General features: G+C 43.8%; 1 protein-coding gene across 1 annotated transcript in view; it reads left to right on the top strand.

Annotated features, from left to right (window-relative positions):
• RBPJL (recombination signal binding protein for immunoglobulin kappa J region like) overlaps positions 1-19,643 on the top strand; it is a 75,966-nt gene that overhangs the window by 21,026 nt on the left and 35,297 nt on the right. Inside the window, exon 3 of the mRNA XM_054980934.1 lies at positions 16,621-16,746. Coding sequence (XP_054836909.1) covers positions 16,621-16,746 — 126 coding nt within the window. The remainder of the gene's footprint in view (positions 1-16,620; positions 16,747-19,643) is intronic.

The following is a 19,643-nucleotide window of genomic DNA, read 5'->3' as shown; positions in this document are numbered from 1 at the left end:
TAATAGCATGTCATTGCTTTGTGTAGTGTTGTGTTTAATTGCATGGAATTTCCTTGCCAGGTCAGAATCAGGCCTCCATTTAATTTGTCTTGAGATCTTCATGTTTATGCAAGTCCAGAAGAGGAGGTGGCAGGGAAGGCTGTATTCAAGCAGAAACATCAATCATGAAATGTGTCCATCAAATTCCAGCTTTACATAATTAAAATATCATTTGCACCGTCTTGGCCTTTTATTCACATTTGTAAAGGGCCAGGGAGAGGCTTTGCTTTTCTTCCTTATTCCTCTCTTGGTTCATGTTTGGAAGCATTCTTTAACAGTGAAGGGGGTGCAGGTGCAAATGCTTACCCAAGTGCATCAGAAAAAACCCCTGTGAGGCTGGTGCTTTCAGACATCAGAACTCAGGTCAACGGCTCTAAGGCTTTAAGAAAAATTCCCAATATTATATGACAAATTAGCCTTTAAAATAGCTGTTCTGGCTTTGGTAAACTTCAGTTCTTACCATTTTGAGCAGAAGGAGAAATTGGCAAATATGTGTTCTTCCTCACAAGTGAGAAAGTAATACTGATTTGATTTCTCTGAAGTCATAGAAACACGAACACAGTTTAGGTTAAATCTAGCATTTTAAAGACCCATTGATATCAACATGAAAGATGAATACACAAAAACTGTGAACCAGGAAGTCCTGGATTTCAGTGTGACTGTTCTAGGCCTACAATCGGCACACATTTACAAGGGAGCAACTCCCTCTGAATTCAGCTGGAATTATTTCTGAAGGCCAAGCTACAAGTGATGAATGACACTTGAATGGCAAGTGGATTGAGTGGAGGGCAAGTGAACAGGGAGAAATACACTTGCCGTTCAAGTGTCATTTGTCACTTATCTTGGCCCAAAGTAACCATTGTACTGCATGTGGCAGGTAGGGCTGCTGAGAGCTTCCATTAGGTTTCCAGACAAAGATTCCTCTCTAGAAATCCCTCTCCCAACAGATTCCCTCCCCGTTCAGAAAAACACACATAAAATACTTGATTAGCATATGTTTGCTGCTAATATCCCCCAGCACTTTGCCTGGTTCCTGAAAACACCCAGGGCTACCTGGGTGCTCAGAAATTTGTACCCCTAGTCCTCACCGAGAGCCCTAGTAGCAGATGGCTCTCTCTCATCTTTGGCTCTTGTTCCTCAAATTGGAGATAATAGTGCTAACTAGGGTTGCCAGCTCCAAGTTGGGAAATTCCCGGAGATCTAGGGGGTGAAACCTGGAGAAACGGGTTTGGGGACGGAAAGGACCTTGGCATGGCATAATTCCATAGAGTCCATCCCCCAAAGTAGCCATTTTCTCCAGGTGAACTGATCTCTGTGGCCTGGAGACCATTTGTAATTCCGGGGGATCTCCAGCCACTACCTGGAGGCTGGCAACCCTAGTGCTAACCTGTGTTGTGAAGATTACTGAGCCAATGTATATAAAATGTTTTGAACATTTTTAAAAAACTGTATAAATGCTAAGTAGGATGCCCAATTCTTCCATTACAACCAGTGGAACTTAAAGGGGATGAATTGGGACTGGATTTCGCTCCAGTATCCATGCCTTCACTTGCTTTGTTTCCTTGCACTGCTTTTCCAAGCTGTTTGGATTCATGCTGAGGCCTCGCCACTGAAATAGAAGGCTTTAGAAATAGTGCAGAGACATGAAAGCTGCAGACATGACAAAGTAATAATGACACAATATTCAAAGCTTTGTATGGATTTAGTAGAATAATAAATGTCAAAAGCCATGAATAATTCCTTGTAATCCTAAATATATACCATGTGCCAGAAATCAGAGAACTGGTCTGTTGAGTTCCCCTAAGCAATTGCCCATTGACATTGCCAAATGTAAATTCAAACCAGATGATGGACTTTGGGTGGTCCCCTCAAGAGTCAAAATATGAAATGCCTTTAAAGATGCAACATCCAAACAGTTCTGGCAAAACAAACAATCAGATTGTTGCCGGCAAAGGACAGGATCGTTGTTGTCTAATGGTTAGATCCAGCAGGTTGAGCCTGTGGGCAGTTTAGGGAAGATGGGGAGAGAGTGTCACCACAAAATGGCTGCCATGGACAGGGGCACAGGCAGCCACAAAATGGCTGCATGAAGTCTGGAGACAAATTTTTAGGCGTTTCCAATCCAAGCATCCATCTATAAAGGAAGCAACTGTTTTGAAATGGGTGCAGCCAGAAGATACAAAGGTAGGAGATTCCTGGACTCTTCTAAAACAACTCCTGCTCCAGTGAAGTATAGGAAAGCCAGGACTGCTTTGAGGAAGAGAAGCTTTGGAAAGAAGAGAAAGACGGCAGGCATTGTGGCCCTTTGGGGATCACTGGATTAGATGGTTTAATACCCATTCAAGGCAAACAAAGGCTGGACACAGACATAATTGTAAAGGGATTTGAAGGGGATATAGAGATATGGGGCTTGGCTCCTTTGTACCCATTCTGCTAACAGTGGATCATTCCTCCTGCTCAGCATGTCTTTTCTGCCAGTATTCAGTATTGTCCGAATGGATTCAAAGGCTCCAAACAATAGCTTTTCAAGAAGCACACACTCAATATTGTTTGCTCCGTAGTGGTTCTGGTCAAACAGGGCCTGCAAGTTTTTGAAGCAGTACCTTTGAAGTAGGAGCCCCTCTACCTCACAAGATGACTGAGAAGATACAAGATTATTTTTCATTATTATTGATTCGATTTCTAGCCTGTCCTCCCTGTGAACAGGCTCAGGGCAGGTTACAGTAAAATGCTCAATGAGCATTAAAACACATAAATACATTTAAAAACCAGACAACACCACAAATACATACAAAACAGCATTTTGGATGGCGGGCCCCCTCCAATTTCCCCAATCATGGTATAAAACAAAGCAGAACAGAAGGGGTGGGGGCACAGTTTAAAATAATCTGGTGACTGCACTTATAGGGAGGCAGATGATTATGTTGCCCCCCTGGTGGGAGACCAGTAGGGAGGCTCCAAAAACAAAGACTGGCCTCAACCATATGCCTGGTGGAACATCTCTGTCTTACAGGCCCGGCAAAAAGATGTAAGATCTTGGCAGGCCTGGGTGTCCTCCAACAGAGAGTTCTACCAGGTTGGGGCCAGGACTGAAAAAACCCTGGCCCTGATCGAGGCCAGCTAGGCCTCCCTGGGGCCTGGGACCCCCAGTAGGATGGAGGGCAATACCACACATGCCACCCTGAGACCTTTGGAGAAGGGTAAGATTATGTGACAGATGAATAGATACATATATATCTCCTGCAATAGCTACAGACAGGCAATATTTATTTATTTATTTAGAAAATGCATAAGCCACCTCTCCAGAGACCTGCTTAAGGCAGTTCACAAAATGAAAGTGATAACACTAAAATCATAAAACGAACCCTAAAATTATCAATGTTAAAGCAAGCCAGAAAAACAAAATTTAAGCAACGGAAAAATAGTCTTCATTCTGTAAAACATAAAATCAATTTTAAAAGATGAAACCCTTCAAATTAAAAAAAATGCTGCTGTCAGATCAGACAAAAAACCCTCCTGCTGCTTCTCAGCTATAACCAAATCAAAAAGACCCAAATTATCCAGGGTCTCTGTTGGCCAATTTGATTCAGGTGCTGATTAATCCCCATACTGTGCAAACAGATTGAAGGTAGGTAGGATTTGTTTTTATGAACAGTAACTCTGAGATAATGTCTTTGTGCTTAGTTCACCTGCAAACATAAAAACAACACAAACAGCAACTCTCGATAGCACAATAAAAACCCTGTGGAATAATAAGTAGCCCATAGAAAGGGGAGCTTTGCAATAAGTCTTACCATCTGCAGTAATTTTCTGCAACGCTCATGGCCAATTTCACCTAAACAGTATGGACTGAAACTTCCTTCCACTCATCATGTGTCTGTCCCTGTTGGCTGTTAAAAAAAGAAAAGAAAAGATGCTAGTAGTCATATATAAGGTTGCTCTGATTTCCGCCACTTCACAGGACCTAGGAGAGCCCTCCTCCCCACCGCCACCCCGCTCCAATGCCAGTACTCAATACCGAAGAGTACCATGACAAAAAAATCCCTGGCTGAACTAACGAACTTAGTTGATTTTACTGTTCTACTGGAAGAAACTATTCTGCTTCTTCTTGCCCTCCATGTATCTGACGAAGAGAACTGTGATTCTCGAAAGCTTATGCTACAATAAAGTTGGTTAGTCTTAAAGGTGCTACTGGACTCTTTTTGATTTTGCTACTACAGACTAACACGGCTAACTCCTCTGGATCTACTGGACAAGGACATCTTTGTTTATAATCCTCAGCTGCCTGTTCTTGTTGGGTATCAGGAAATCTTTCAAGACAAAACTCCCCATAATAGAAAGTTTGACACATCTCAGGATCACTATATGGTCACAATTTGTAATGTGTAGTGTCCCAGTTCCATATCTATATTTTAGTTAATCTCAGTTTATAGAAAACTAGATGTCAGGAAGAAAGATTCTAGCCTGGCTGCCTTTCTGACGCACTAGTTGTTTCACATACAGGGAGTTTTGTGTATTTTTATTTAGTTTCATTTATTTAAATAATTTATAGATCTCATTTTCTCTGTATATATTCAAGGAAGTTGACAAAAATGAAAATAACTAAAATAAAATCCCACATAAAATATAAATGACAAAAGATGCAACTCTTTTAAAAACTAATCCCTGTACAAAAAGCTCTCTAAAGTTTTAGCCTTGCGCAGCTTCCAGAAATGTACCAGCCATCCTTGCTGAAACTGAATCCTGATAAGACAAAGGTAATGTTAGGCCTTTTCTGCATGGGCAATTTACTCCTCTCTTTTTGAGTGTTTGCCCCTCAAGGATCAGATTTATTTTGGCCTTTCCACCTACCTTTCTGCGCCTTGCTTTTATTCATGGTGTATTTGCTCTCTTTTTTTGTCCACACCGCCATGAAATAAAAAGGGTTATGCAGTGAGGTGTAGATGTCATCATTGGCATCACTGACATCACTGGTGCTGTCATATTATTCCCCCCCTTTTTTATTTTCAGATATGCCCAGTCACATTACCACTATGACGTAATGACATTATGATTAGAGATGGGCACGATCCGCATTACGAACGAAAAAACCCAAGATAATGGCGATCGCGCGATCGTGACCCGGCGGATCGTGATCGTTCACGGCCAATGATCCAGCGATCGGAGAGAGGCCTGGATCAGGGCGATCGGGCTTGGTTTGGGGATCCAGACACTCAGGCGCCAGCAATCTATTCCCCTGGCAACGGAGCCAGGGGAATGCCTGAGCTCTGTTTGCCCTCCTTCTGTCACCCTGGAAACCCCAATGGAAGCCCAGCTTTCCTTGATCAGCAAGGCTTCCTTCCAACCACGGAGCAGCAAAGCAGTCACAAGTTGGGAGAAGACACCCAGGGAAGGGAGGGGGAAGGGGGTGTTCTGTAGCCATGGGCACTCCAATCTCATCCCTGCAAACCCTGATAGGCAGCTCTGACGGCCACCGCCAGCACCCACCTTCCCACATAGCTGGGAATAGCAGCACGCCCCGCTTTGGCCTCCACGATCCATGGCTCGGGAACGGGAGATGCTCGGTGCGGATCGTTAATTCGGGATCAGCGCTGGCGCCAATCTATGATCAGCTGGATCGTTAATTTTTTTGGATCATGCCCATCTCTAATTATGATGTCCAAAGGTGCCCAGTACTAAGCCATTAGCAGTGGGAAAAAACAAAACAAAAGAGAAACAAAAGCAAAAGGAAACCCAACATGGAATGCATGCACTGTTGGCGCAGAGTAACCCCAAACACAAAACTTTAACCCCCAAAGCATAAATAGTTAATCTTTGAAAACCTAAAAGTTATCTATGTAACCATATGAATTGTTGTGAAGCACCTTTCCTTTTTGGAAGAAAACTTTATGAAGGTTTGCCCCCCAATGCCAGCCTCTCTGTCTTTCAGCCCTGGATCAGCCCTGGTACAGCTTTCCAGTTTGGATTGTGTGTGGGGTGGGGTGTGTGTGTCAAAAATCCTAAACAAAAATGTCTACTTGGAGCATGGCAGTCATATATCGGGGTGTTTTTAAAAAAAACAACCAAGTATAATGATGTTATAACATTATGACGGTATAGCATAATTATGCTTGGTTTTAAAAAAATCCCTATACATGACATATTGTATATGGAATAGTGTTTTAATGTTTATTTATAATGTTTTTATTGTTTTTAAACTTTATGTTATTAATTGTATGTTGTCACACTGCCCTGAGCCTGTCTGACAGGGAGGGTGGTCTAGAAATGCAATAAATAAAATAAATAAATAAATAAATAAGCACTGCTCCGAGTAGACATTTTTGTTTAGGATTTATGACACATACCCTGGTCCAAGCCATAGAGACTCACCTGGGCTTACCCCAAGCTGAGAAGCAGAGGCCAGCACCAGGGAGTCAAACCAATGCAATAAAAACTTCATTATGTTCTACCCAATCTGTGGTTTGAATGTCCCTCAGCCAATCATAAGAAGAGAAAGACGTAGAGTCCTGCGAATGAAGCAAGTCTACAACGTTTATTAAACGTGGAGGAGCAGAGGTCACGCAGAGAGTGGTTCCCGGGTGTCCAACACTCATCAAAGCTACAATAGCTGTGCAAAGCATTGTACACCTTTTGATTAATTACAATGTTTGTTGTTCTATTGGCTCAAATATTACTGTGGTCCTCGTTGGCTCAAGTAGGCGACCACCTCTAATGATACAATAGTCCAAGGGTATTCTTATTGGAAGAAATAACTTTAGTCAACAGCATAATTACAATATTTCCCGATTGCCTTTGCTTATCTTATCAGTGCTTGTTTTATCTTTAGAAGGAACATCTCTCTTCCTTTCCCACACATCTCTTTCATTATATCCATCTCTCTAGCCCATGTAACATTTTACCAAGGGCTCCCCAATGTTGCTTTTGGCAACCTTGTATGCTACAGGCAGAGATTGTTTCTCTGGGTTCTGTGGGAGGGGAGCACTCTCCCTTCCTGAGGAATGTGCTTGGAGTTGCATTTAGCACCCGTTCCCCTTTCTCTGGGGCTTCTCAGCCTTGAAAGGTACTGCTAATCTGGTTAACTCACAGCTAGCTTCCTTCTTTCCGTAACACATTTTCTTTCCCATTCTTCTTCTATTGCTACATTCGGCATGAACAGCTTTACTAAGAAGTGTCTGTATCAACCTATAAGCAGTGTCTAGCTACTAGTGGGTGCAGGTGCAGGTGTAACCACCTTATAGCAAGGTTCACAGTGGCTGGTCTCAATCTTCACAGTGACTAACATACATAAGTTCTGCTTTGGTCATTTTGTTTCAAGTCTCATTCTCTTGCAAGTTGCATTACAAATACTACATTATCTCCTGAGAATAATAATGCATAGCAATAATAAAGGCACATGAAATATTCTTCTTCATTAAATCTACTTCCCACAATTATGACGTTATAATGTCATAAGGTTTCCTTTTTTAAAAAAAAGGTGCATTTTGGGAAAGACTAGACTAGACTATTGAGGCTAGACTATTGTAATGCACTTTACGTGGATCCACCCTTAAAGTTAACTTGGAAATTCCATTTGGTACAGAGCACTGGAGCCCGGTCACTATCGGGCGCTGGGAGGAACATGCATGTTACACCCACTCTGCTGTCACTCCTGGTAACCAATGAGTTAACAGGTTCAATTTAAGATTCTGGTTAGCACCTACAAAGCCCTTAATGATCTTGGACCCGCATATATGCAGGACTGCCTCTCTTGTTATGCTCTGCCATGACAGTTTCACCCATCTGAGCAAATGTGCCACCCTGAATATGGGTAAAATTGGCAATTGCCCAGTGGCACGTATTCTCTGTGGTGGCACCTTGTAGAATGGCCTGCCTGAGGAAGTCAGGAAGGACCCCACACTTCTGCTGCTTTTCTTTTTACAGAATATGCAAAACAGAAATGTTCAGGAGGGCAATTTACAAAGGGATTCAAAGTTGTATAATAGAACAGTTTGGGATGGAAATAGGACTTCCATCTATTGTATGATATGTGTTGGCTGACTTACGTGCTATTGCTTCTGCAAACCTGAGCTGTCTTTGCAGACCTCATCCTAGCGAGAAATCAGCTGTGTGAAGGGATTGCTTTGCTTCTGCTGGCTTAGAGCCAAGCTACAAGAGATGAATTCCACTTGCCTGGCAAGTGAACAGACTCGTGTATTCCTCCCTGTTCACTTGCCATTCACTTGCGCTCCACTTGATCAAGTGGAGAGCAAGAGAATGGCAAGTGAACAGGGAGGAATACATGTGAGTCTGTTCACTTGCCAGGCAAGTGTCATTCGTCACTTGTAGCTTGGCTCTTAGCTGGGATTTTTGCAGTACATTCCTTTTAAGAGCTGTTCCTCCTCTCCCTCCTTTAAAAAGCTGTCTGAAATCTCCATCCCTCCCTCCACTTCAAAGAAAGAAGAGCATCTAAGGAGAAAAAATGGGGTAAGGTAGCAGTGAGAAAGTGCTCTTAGGTTGGTGGAGGGGGTTACGTGTAGGGTTTCCAGGTCCCTGGGGGGGCAAACCGGGGGATGTGGGGCACAGGGAGAACTGTACAACACTGCCTGTGTTCTCGGCACAAGCTATTATGGCTAGCATCAACCAATGTACAGGCCACCACATTTTGCACCCGCTGTCATTTATGGATTGTTTTCAAAGCAGCTCAGTGTATAGCATAATACAGTAGTCTGTCCTCGAAGGCTACTATGGAATGGTGTGGCCAGATCAGCAGCATCTGTAAAAAGAGTCAGTTTCCTTGTGAAAGGAAACTGAAAGAAAGCTCTCTTAGCAACTGACCCTGGTTGCTTTTTAACTAATAGGAAGGGAGAATGTAACAAACCCCCTGAACTCTTAACTGACTGCCAGAATCAGTATGAAGGAGCCAGATGGTACACCTGAAAAGGTACAGAGGGTACACCTGGAAACGATTTATCACTTCATATGCATGTAAGAACTAGGCCAGAGAAATATATTCAAAACAAAATATTTTCGTCTGGTTGGAATTTCAGAGATAAAAGGGGGCCAAAGGAGAATTTAATGGACTTGTTTTTCAGTGTGGCTTAAACACACTTAACCTTTTGTCTCCAAGGCACCTCCATTAGTTATGATTGAAATTGTAACAAAGCACAATAAGCCTTTTTGTGCGAGATTCTTCATAACTTGTCTCTGTGCCCACAAATGCTGTGTTCAGTCTGAGAAAAATGGTTTGTACCTTTAAAGGACTAAAAAAATGGGAGGGGTTGCAGCATTTCAATTAGCCACTGCCTTTAACAGCAGCTTGGTGTGCCAATATTAACAGGTGCTGATGTTTATCTCCTTGCTTCAAAAGCTCCGTTAGCTAATTTTTGGTACAATCCTAAGCAGAGTTACAGCCTTCTAAGCCTTCAGTGGACTTTGAAGGGTATAACTCTGGTAGGTTTGTACCAAAAATCAGCAGATAGAATTCTTGTGGGTAGGAACTTCAAAAATGCTCACTTTCCCATCCACATGGCATTCAAAAAGATTATATCAAACCACGTTTGAAAAACATTGCATCAAAGCATGGGAAAACCTGAAAAGTGAATGTTTTTTTTTAAAAAAAACTTCATTTAGGATGCCAAACTGGAGCCCAACCTCCATATGGAAACGATCTCTGCTCAGGACAGCACTACAAGTGACTATTCAAAGTGCAAGAGCAAGGTGGCAGAATATGCAGTGATGGCAAAATTGACGAGTTATATAAACAGAAGACCAATAAGAGAATTTGAAGAGAAACATGTAGGGGTTACGTGTAGGGTTTCCAGGTCCCTGGGGGGCCAAACCGGGGGATGGGGGGCACAGGGAGAACTGTACAACACTGCCTGTGTTCTCGGCACAAGCTATTATGGCTAGCATCAACCAATGTACAGGCCACCGCAAATTATTTTGCTTATAAAGAATAGAATAAATAAGATGTTGCAGTTTTACAAACTGGAATAAGATCACATACTGACTTATTGTATATAGTTTATAAGAGGTTATAGTCTGACAAGGGGGGAAATGTATGAATATATAATCGAATATATAATTGCTAAAATAGTTTGTAGGTATGAAAACATTGATAAAGCTAGGGATAAGTAGAGAGGATTGCTATATTCATCAGTTGCATAAAGAGATAAGATGAAATATTGTAGTAATAATGGAATGAGGAGTTTTTCCTTTTTGATTATTAATTTTTATTAAGTGTGGAGAAGGAGGTGGGAGGCGCTTAAGTATGTGTAGTATAGAGGAATGATATATAGTAATGGGACTTAACAGTTGCAATCTTTATTGCTACATGGATAAATATTGAAAAAGATTAAGTTTTTGTGCACTCTGTATTCTAAGAATTCTTGTAGCGATAAGTCGCAAAATCTTCTTGACCTTATTAACTTTTCCCTCCCCACTTCTTTCTTTTTGTATCCATTTTTTTTACTTTGATAAAATAAAATAAAATAAAATATATATTTAAAAAAAAAACAAAGTGCAAGAGCAAGCCAGACTGTTTTTCCCTCAGGTTTTTTTCTGGGCAACCTAGGTTTGCCAACCTTTAGGTGGTGGCTGGAGATCTCTTGGAATTACTATTCATCTCCAGGCCACAGAAATCAGTTCCTCTGGAGAAAATGGCTGCTTTGGAGGGTAAACTTTTATGACACTATACTCTGCTGAGCTCCGTCCCCTCCCCTGACCCGGTCTTTGCCAGGCTCTACCCCTGAAATCTCCAGGAATTCCCCAACCTGGAGTTGGCAACCCTAGGTCCACCCTGTGTTATGCCCATTTCTGTCAGCCTGAGCAAGCGGCCAGCCCCAAAGAGTAAGTTCTTTGGCAGGTGATCATTTCTGGCACAGCCTTCCTTCCTAAAAGTACTGCTGTGGTCAAAATCCTGTACTTCATCCTTGAGGTAATATTTCCCTCCATAATTCCACATTCCTCAGACTACCTGGTAGCAAGGCTTGAGGCAAGTGCTAGAATGCAGAGAAGTCATAGCCAGTGGCAGAGTAGATGCTTCATATGCAAAAGGTTTGATTCAGTCCTCTGAATTCAGTTAGAGTGTTGGAAAGTTTTCTCCCAGAGATCTTCAGCCGGAGTTTTGGGGAACTGTCGCTAGTCACAGGGAGACAGCAGATGGACCAATGGTCTGACTGAATGGGACTGTGCACATGTTGCAAAGTGTGCGCAGTCTACACTCATGTTCAGATAATGGGATTGTTACTAAAGGCCTTGCCTGTACCTCCTCAGATTTCTGAAAAGGCCTACTTTGTAATGTGTGTGCCTACCTAGTATAAAGAAACTTCAGAACAGCCATGGAACGGATAAAATCCTGGTTCCATGCACTTGCTAAGGACTAGCTTTTTGCTCTTACTCTTGTAAATAATATATATTTCTATCGAATGTATGTCTGAACTAATCTTCTCAATTTTTAACTGAGAGCTGCTATGTTTGGTTCGGGTTGCTGTCTGACACAGTACAGCATTGTACAACATTGCACGGTCACTGCCATACAATATCAGTTTCCTGCCACCTGAAACAAGGGTTATCACCACCTTGTTTTGTCTGGCAGAGGCTATGTGCCTGCAACAGCTGTGTGATAGGCAGAAATTGAACAAATGCCCCTCACAGCGTCTCCATGTTGAGGAAAGCTGTGTGCGGCTGAATTTTGGCTCACTAGGAAATTGTTAAAGGTGTAATGTTTGTCAGGGAAAAACTAACTTTAAAGAAACCAACCCAAATGAAGAGAAATTCTATGTCCTTAGTTGCAGTAGACTAGAGTTGTTAACTTTTTACCAGTCTCTGTTCCTGTGCCTTTAAGTGTAGCTTAATATATGGGCCGTATTATCATGTTGTAAAAAGTTTCAGTTTGTAAATTTGTTCATCTATTTGTTCATTTATTCTCTGCCTTTCTCCCCAGTGGGGATGCAAAGTGGCTGACGTTCTCTCTTCCATTGTATCTGCATAACAGCCCTGGGAAGTAGGTTAGGCTGAGAGCGTGTGACTGGCCCAAGGTCACCCAACAAGCTTCCATGGTAGAACTGGGATTCAAACCTGAGTCTTCCGTATCCTAGTCTGATACTCCAACCACTATACCACATTGGGTCTCAGACTGACTTCTGCATTTTGAACTGCTGTTAAAAGCACAGGTCTTTTGTGCTCCATTGGTCTCCTGAAGTGACTCTGCCCACATCACTTTGAGGCTATTATAGCCAATACTGAAACTAGCCTTCAGAACAATATGCATCTTAGGTGGTTGTTTTTTTAAGCATTTACTGCCTATCCAGCCTCTAGAAAGCGAATGTTGTATGGTGGTTAGAGTTAAATTAGGATATAGGAGGCGTGGCTTGAAATCTCCACTCTTGTCATGAATAGTATTGTCAGCTGTCTCTTTAATAGAGGTTTAATGTGCAAAAATGGGTAGTTGGCGTTTTTGAAACGGAGCTAAATAACTTCATCTGATAACTACTTCTCATCAAACTGATACTAAAGGTACAGCTAGAGAAACCACTTTGAAAGTTCTCAGTCGTAATCACAAATGGGGACCCTAACACGTACCTAGGCAAATGCTAGGAGATTTGAGGGGGTAGTGCCTGGGGAGAGTGGAGTTTGGAGAGGATGTGAAGTCACTCTGGGTTACACTCTAGGAATTTATCTTAATCTCTATGATCATTGCTCAGGGAAATTCCTAGAGCATCACCAGTGAGGTCATTTTTTCTCCTGTTCCTCAGTTTGTTAAGAACTGAAGATTGGGACTGTGGCCAACTGGGAAGCCTAGTCACAAAGATCACTGGATGGCCTTGAGCAGGTAACCTATCTCACAGGGTTGTTCTGAAAATAAAAGAGGAGAACATATGTCACTTGAGGAAAAGGCAAAATAAAAAGAATGATAAAAGGATGGATTTTAGATCTGTTCTTGAGTATTCATTGTTATTTGTATGTAATCATACTTAACACTTTATATATATAAAGACAAGTGTCCTGACAGACTCATCAATGCCCAGCCCAAACGGCTGGAGCTAGTATGGTTGCCAGGGACCTGGAGTCCCTGGATGGGAGATGCTCAGGTCCCTGGACTCTCCCAGCGAGGGACTGGGAGCTGGCACTTATCCTGGCTTCCTTCTTCATGCCCGCTGCACACATGCTTGCCCGGATGGGAGTGACATCATCAGGCGGGGGTCAAAGGGTGCTCCCGGGGCAAAGGAAGCCCTTGTCCTTGCCGGCACAGGCTGCTCTCGCCACAACCATGGTCTGCTCTTGCTGCCACCGTTGTGGCCCGCTCTCGTTTGGTGCAAAGGGGCTGCGGCGGCAAGAATGGGCTGCGGTGGTGGCGACAGCGGCCTGCTCTTGCCACCGCTGCCGCGGCCCACTCTCGCAGTGTGCTGCATCGCCTGGGGAAGGGGTGACCCAGGGAGCGTGCCCCCCACCAGCCAAGTAAGTGGGCACAGGGAGAGGAAAAGATGGGATCAGGGGACCCCCCACCCTGGGTGGGGGGATGAGAACCCTAGGACCTAGAAACATGAAATTTGGGGAGATTCCTTTCATGATGTAAACACCCACTAAGAAGAGATTTTAAGAAATTCGCCCCCTAAGAGGGTAAAAATGGGTAAAATGTGTTTTCCCAAAGGGATACAGATTCCCTGTATGGCTGGCAGGCTGCTGCCTGCTTGTGCCCCTGCCCTGATTGGGCCAGCCTTTCAAGGTCATTTGCATATGTGGGCTGATTGGGGCTTACAACATTCCACCTTCCCCCCCCCCCCCAGACACTTGGGACACAGAGTTCATTTGTGTATATGGCCTGACTGGTCCTCATCTCTCACATTCTAAACAGTATGCAGTTGCTATTGGGAGCCATTGAATGTGTCCTGAGATAAAATGCACCTCCCAGTCTTCCACTAAAAGTTCACTAGGATTGCCAATCTACCTGTGGGGCCTGGCTTTCCTGTGTGGCTGACAGGCTCCTGCCTGCTTACACCCCCCCCCCACTCTGATTGGTCAGCTGTGGAACTGTAAGCCAAGCAACAAGAGATGGATTACAGGAAGAGGAGCACATGAAGGAAGTTGCAATGTTAGCCAGGAAGCTGAGTTTTAAAAGAGATCAGAAGGCTTTGTCAATTTCCCCTCTCTACAGTGCCAGTGAGATCTCTGCTCAGAAGGTTTGTTTATTTCCTCTTTGCCTCTTAGGAAGGGAGGTGAAACTGAAAAAGTCTTCAGGAGGCAAAGAGGAAATTAACAAACCCTCTGAGCAGGATCTTCCTGGCTCTGCAGAGAGGGGAAATTGGCAAAGCCTTCTGATCTCTTTTAAAACTCAGCTACCCGGCTTCCAGGCTAACATTGCAACTCCCTTCACGTCCTCCTCCTTGTGTTATTCATCTCTTGTAGCTTGGCTCTTTGTGTTCTCAGGTAAAAATCACTTTACTTCACTTTATTCAAACACCTTTGTGAAGCTCGGGTACTATGCCATTATACTACAAAACCAACTAAAAAAAAAACCCACAAACCAAAAAAATGTTACATACCCATAAGTATTATAACTGGATTTAAAGTAGTTAAGTACTGTAGCGAAGCACAGGTATGAAGCTAGTGATGCTATAAGGAAATATAAATAAAGGAAGCTTTAACATAAAATACAGTGAGATGGATCCAGCCAGTTTTTCTGTTGTTGAAATATGGTGGAAGAATCTCATTTGACCACCCAAAAATTTATGCTGGGAATCATGAAGCCTGTATGGATAGAAGCCATGTAGGACTGGGGTTGTGGCAAGGATAGGGACTAGCCAAGACAGTACGAAAATGTTCATCGGATCCATCGCTGGATCAGTGTTGCTACACACACACACACACACACACACACACACACCGAAGTTCAAATAGTTGCTTGATGTTGAAAAATGCAGCTGGAAATATTATTTTCCCTTAAATGCATTTTCATATGAGCTGATTTTATGCATGGTGAGTTTGTACACCTAGGTCATTACACAGCAATGGAAGTGAATGCTCCCTGTTTGATTGTGGATTCACAGGACTCTTGCTGAGATCACAATGCAAGTCTTTATCACACGGGTGGAAGAATTCACTGTTGAAGTGAGGCCTATAGAACTTGTAGCTGCAGTGCTAAGGACCCTTTCCTGGGCATAAGGCCCTCTGAATAGTATGGGACTTACTTCTGAGGAGACCTGGGTAGAATTGTTCCCTGTCACCACCAAGGCAGTAACAGTCCACTTGGAGGTCTACCAACCTGTTTTTGATGCCTATTTGAGACTGCAAATACAACAGGGAGGATATCAAGCCAGAATGCGTGGCCTTATGCTCTACAATAGGCTTGGTGCATCACCAGTGAAACTGGTCTAGTTGCAAGTCTTAAGCCATTGCTAAAGCACACCAAACAGATGACACATTTAAAGCTATGGGTCACTCTAAACATTATTTCCTTCACGAGTTCTCCACAAAGCCAACCCGAGCTCAGACACACAGCAGCTTTGGGAAAAGGCTTGCGTAAAAAAGAAGAGCCCAAATGGGCTTGGAAAACTGCCTCTGGCGGGAGGAAAGCTCTTGCTCTTCTCCCAAGCTTTTTTCCCTGAGCAAAAATAGTGAGTGGGGGCAACGCTTTCCCCATTTCTGCTGCCTTAGAGCCAAGCTGCAAGTGACGAATTACACTTCCTGGCAAGTGAACAGACTCACATGAACAGACTCACTTGCTCTCTCACTTGGAGAGCAAGTGAACGGCAAGTGAACAGGGAGGAATACACGTGAGTCTGTTCACTTGCCAGGCAAGGGTAATTCATCACTTGTAGCTTGGCTCTTATATGCAGAGAATACCTCCATGTGGAGCAGATGAAACAAGAGACTCTCCCCCTCATTCTTTCTGCTCAGGGGAAAAAATCTTGGGTGAAAGGCAGCACCTCTTCTGGTGGAAGAAGGGATAAATTCGATTCATTTGAAATGTGGTGCTGGAGGAGAGTTTTGCGGATACCATGGACAGCCAAAAATACAAATAAGCGGGTGCTAGATCAAATCAAGCCTGAATCCTCTCTAGAAGCTAAAATGACAAAACTAAGGCTATTGTACTAAGAGAAGATTCTCTGGAAAAGTCAATAATGCTAGGAAAAGTGGAAGGCAGTAGGAAAAAAGGAAGACCTAAAATGAGATGGCTTGACTCAATCAAAGAAGCCACGTCCCCCAGTTTGCAGGATCTGGCCAAGTCTGTTAATGATAGTACATTTGGGAGGTCTTTCATTCATAGGGTTGCCATAGGTTGGAGGCAACTTGATGGCATATAGCACACATTCCTGGTGACAGCTTTCCGAGCCCATTTGGGTTCTTTTTTAATGCAAGCCATTCCCCAAAGCTGCTGTGTGTCTGTACAAGCCTGGGTTGGCTCCGTGGAGAACTCGTGAACAAAGTAACATTTAGAGTGATCCTCAGACACAGCAGAACAGGGGCAGAGCCATCCTCATTAATGCAAGTTTTCTACCTCCAGCAATTACATACACCAAAAACTGCTGCTACGCAAGTGTTTTGGTTCTCAGAGTGGTACACATGCACATGTGTTTTCTCTTATATTTGCCTCTCATTTAGATCCAATCCAGAGCAAATAGACCCTATCCGAGATGGAGTGCGAAGATACCTTCAGCTCCCATGTGACCGGACTGTGCTGATACTCCATGCAAAGGTTGCACAGAAATCATACGGCAATGAAAAAAGGTAGGAAGTCACCTTACATTTTCTCTTTAAACCAGAGATCCGCAGAGACCTCTGCAGTATAGAAATGAGATTGCATGTATAGATGCATACGTTTGTCTTTCCCATAAGTAAGGCTCTTGTTAGTCATCCAGGCATTCTCAGCTCTGCTGCTCTTCCTTGCTTTGACCCACAAACTAATTTTCCTATCACTGTTTTGTATGATATGTTGTAACTATGGGAAGCAGAGAGGATTCCAGTTCTGCCACAGCCTTCAGCAGTTTTAATTGCACAAATAAGAATGCTAAGTATTCTGAATAATTACAAAAATTTCTATATTTACCGTGGCCTGAGCTTCCTCCATACCCAACCAGCCAAAACCTCCTGGTATTTTTTCATTGCAATGCGAAACACAGAGAAATATCATATTCTAATTCCAGAGAGTCATTTGGCCCTGCAATCATCCTACACAGCCCCCCTACCCAAATGTCCCTCCATACTACATTGGACATGAGAGATGCCATTTCTTGTAAGGCAAGTGCTTCTCCCAGCCGGAAAAATTAGATCTTCTCCAGAGACCTGCCTCTGGGGTATCCTCTCCTTGTCTGCATTTTGGAGCACCTGCCAGGTGAGAACAATACCTTGAATGCTGCTTTTGACCCCAGCTAAGTTGGCTTTTTTGCTGTGAAAAATTCCAGAGGGGGTCACTGGGATAGTCTGTTGCAGCAAAAATAAACAGGAGTCGAGTGGCTCACACAATTTTAAAGGCTCACACAATTTTATTCCAGCATAAGCTTTCATGAACTAGAGCCCACTTATTCTGTCACTAGGAGGTAATCTTCCCTTTGCATTTGTGGGCTTAAGGGATCACGAAACGCAGCATATACAGAATGATTATAATTATGTAAAGTTCAGACCTAATCTGGAAGAATACAGAGACCATTCACTAGCTATGCTTGGTTATTTAATACCAGTAATGGGTGTTATAGCTGGATCCTCACAGGGGCTGACAATCATAATGGGATCCCCCACAGCCCAAAACCCTCCTTTCCCTTTCCGAAGTGGAAAAAACTTTTTAAAGTGCTAAAAAGGGGGTGATGCAGAGCTTATTTATTTACTTATTTATCTATACTCTGTCTTTCTCCGCAACGGGGGCCCAAAGCTAGTTACATCATTCCCCCCTCCTCTGTTTTATCCTTACAGCAACCCCATAAGGTAGGTTAGGCTGAGAGTGTGTGACTGGCCCAAGGTTCCCCAACAAGCTTCCGTGACAGAGTGGAGATCTGAACCTGAATTTCCCAAATCCTAATCTAACTACTACACCACAATGACTCTCTGGCTTTGTCATTTTGAAAGTGGAGCTTAGATTAATCACTATCCCTATATTGGCTACAGATGGAGAATTCAAATGGACACTCCACCCACAGTCACCCCACAGTCCTTCCCATGAGCTGGATGAAATGAGGTTTTCCCTTGATCCGTCTCATAGTCACAGTTATAGTGACACAAATATCCTAAATCCTGGTCCATCTCAAACTGAGAGTTGGTGTAAAACCTAATAATGGATCACAAATCAGCATTTTTAAGCTGGAGTCTCCTTTTGATGCTCTTTTGTTGAAGAATTAAGACAAGAATTGTGTCAGAAATAGGGGTGTGCAAAGGCACTCTGTTTCGGGATTCTCGTTTCGGGTATACCCGAAACGAGAATCTGTTTCGGCAACAGCTAAATCTGAAACGGCAAGCCGTTTCGGGTTTAGCAGTTTGGTATTGTTTCGGATTGTTTCGGGTTGTTTCGGGTTTTTCAATGGGAAAATGCCTCCATCTTCCCGGACGCCTGGGGGAGGCATTTTCCCACCTAATCAAGCCAAAATTGGTGGGGACCTTCCTCTAACTCCTCTCTAACAGCCCCCCAAGTTTCAGACCGATTGGACTTTGGGGGGGCATGTTATGGCCCCCCAAACCAGGTCCCCCTATCCTCGCCTAAAAAAAGGAAACGTGAACGTATTTTTAGCTTGCTGCTGCTAATCTTCTTCATTATTTCCTATGGGGAAAAAATGAAGAGGCAGGCTTGTCTTGCCAGGGGTGGAATTTTGCATGCAAAATGCCCCCCAACCCTCAGGGGCCCTTCTCCCACCTTTCCTCCCACCCCCCACCAAGGCTCAGCCTGCTCCCACTTGGGGGGGGCATTTCATGGCCTCCCCAAGTAGGAGCTCTTTTCCCCACCAATTTCACCTGGGGGAGGATTGTCTTGCCAGGGGTGGCATTTTGCATGCAAAATGCCCCCCAACCCTCAGGGACCCTTCTCCCACCTCCACTCCCACCCCCCACCAAGGATCAGCCAGCTCCCACTTGGGGGGGCATTTCATGGCCTCCCCAAGTAGGTGCTCTCAGCCCCCAAAGTCCACCCCCTACAGCCCCACACAAACCCAATTCCCCCCCAGCTGCCACACACAGACCCAAATCCCCACATTAGCCCCTCACAGACCCAAATCCACCCCCAGCAGCCCCACACCCATAACCCCAGGAACAGGCTGGCAAAGGCCAGCCCTCTCCCTTTGTTCCCTATGCTAGGAACTTCTAAACGCTCTTTCCCAGGGCAATTCCGCACAGCCCAGGGGTGCCACAATGGTGGGCAAAATTCTGAGTGCCAGCTTGTCCCTGTGAAAGAACACCTGAACCACAGACACCCTCCCTCAAATCCCCCCACCACCTACAGAGATGGCTGGCCAGCCAGCCCCATTGTTCCCTGTGATGGGAACCAACTGCACAACAAAGAATAAAACACGAACAACACAAAATAAAGTTTTTTAAAAAATATTTTCTCCCTTTCAAAGTACAAGTAGGCAAAGCATTATGACACATTACACCAGCAGTCCCCCACCCAGAAAAATAACACAACTCTCACTTAACATCAGAGAATC

The sequence above is a fragment of the Eublepharis macularius genome, chromosome 5, assembly GCF_028583425.1.
Source record: "Eublepharis macularius isolate TG4126 chromosome 5, MPM_Emac_v1.0, whole genome shotgun sequence".
NCBI lineage: Eukaryota > Metazoa > Chordata > Lepidosauria > Squamata > Eublepharidae > Eublepharis > Eublepharis macularius.
Note: the sequence above shows the minus strand (reverse complement) of the source record. Positions and strands in the feature narration are given on the sequence as shown.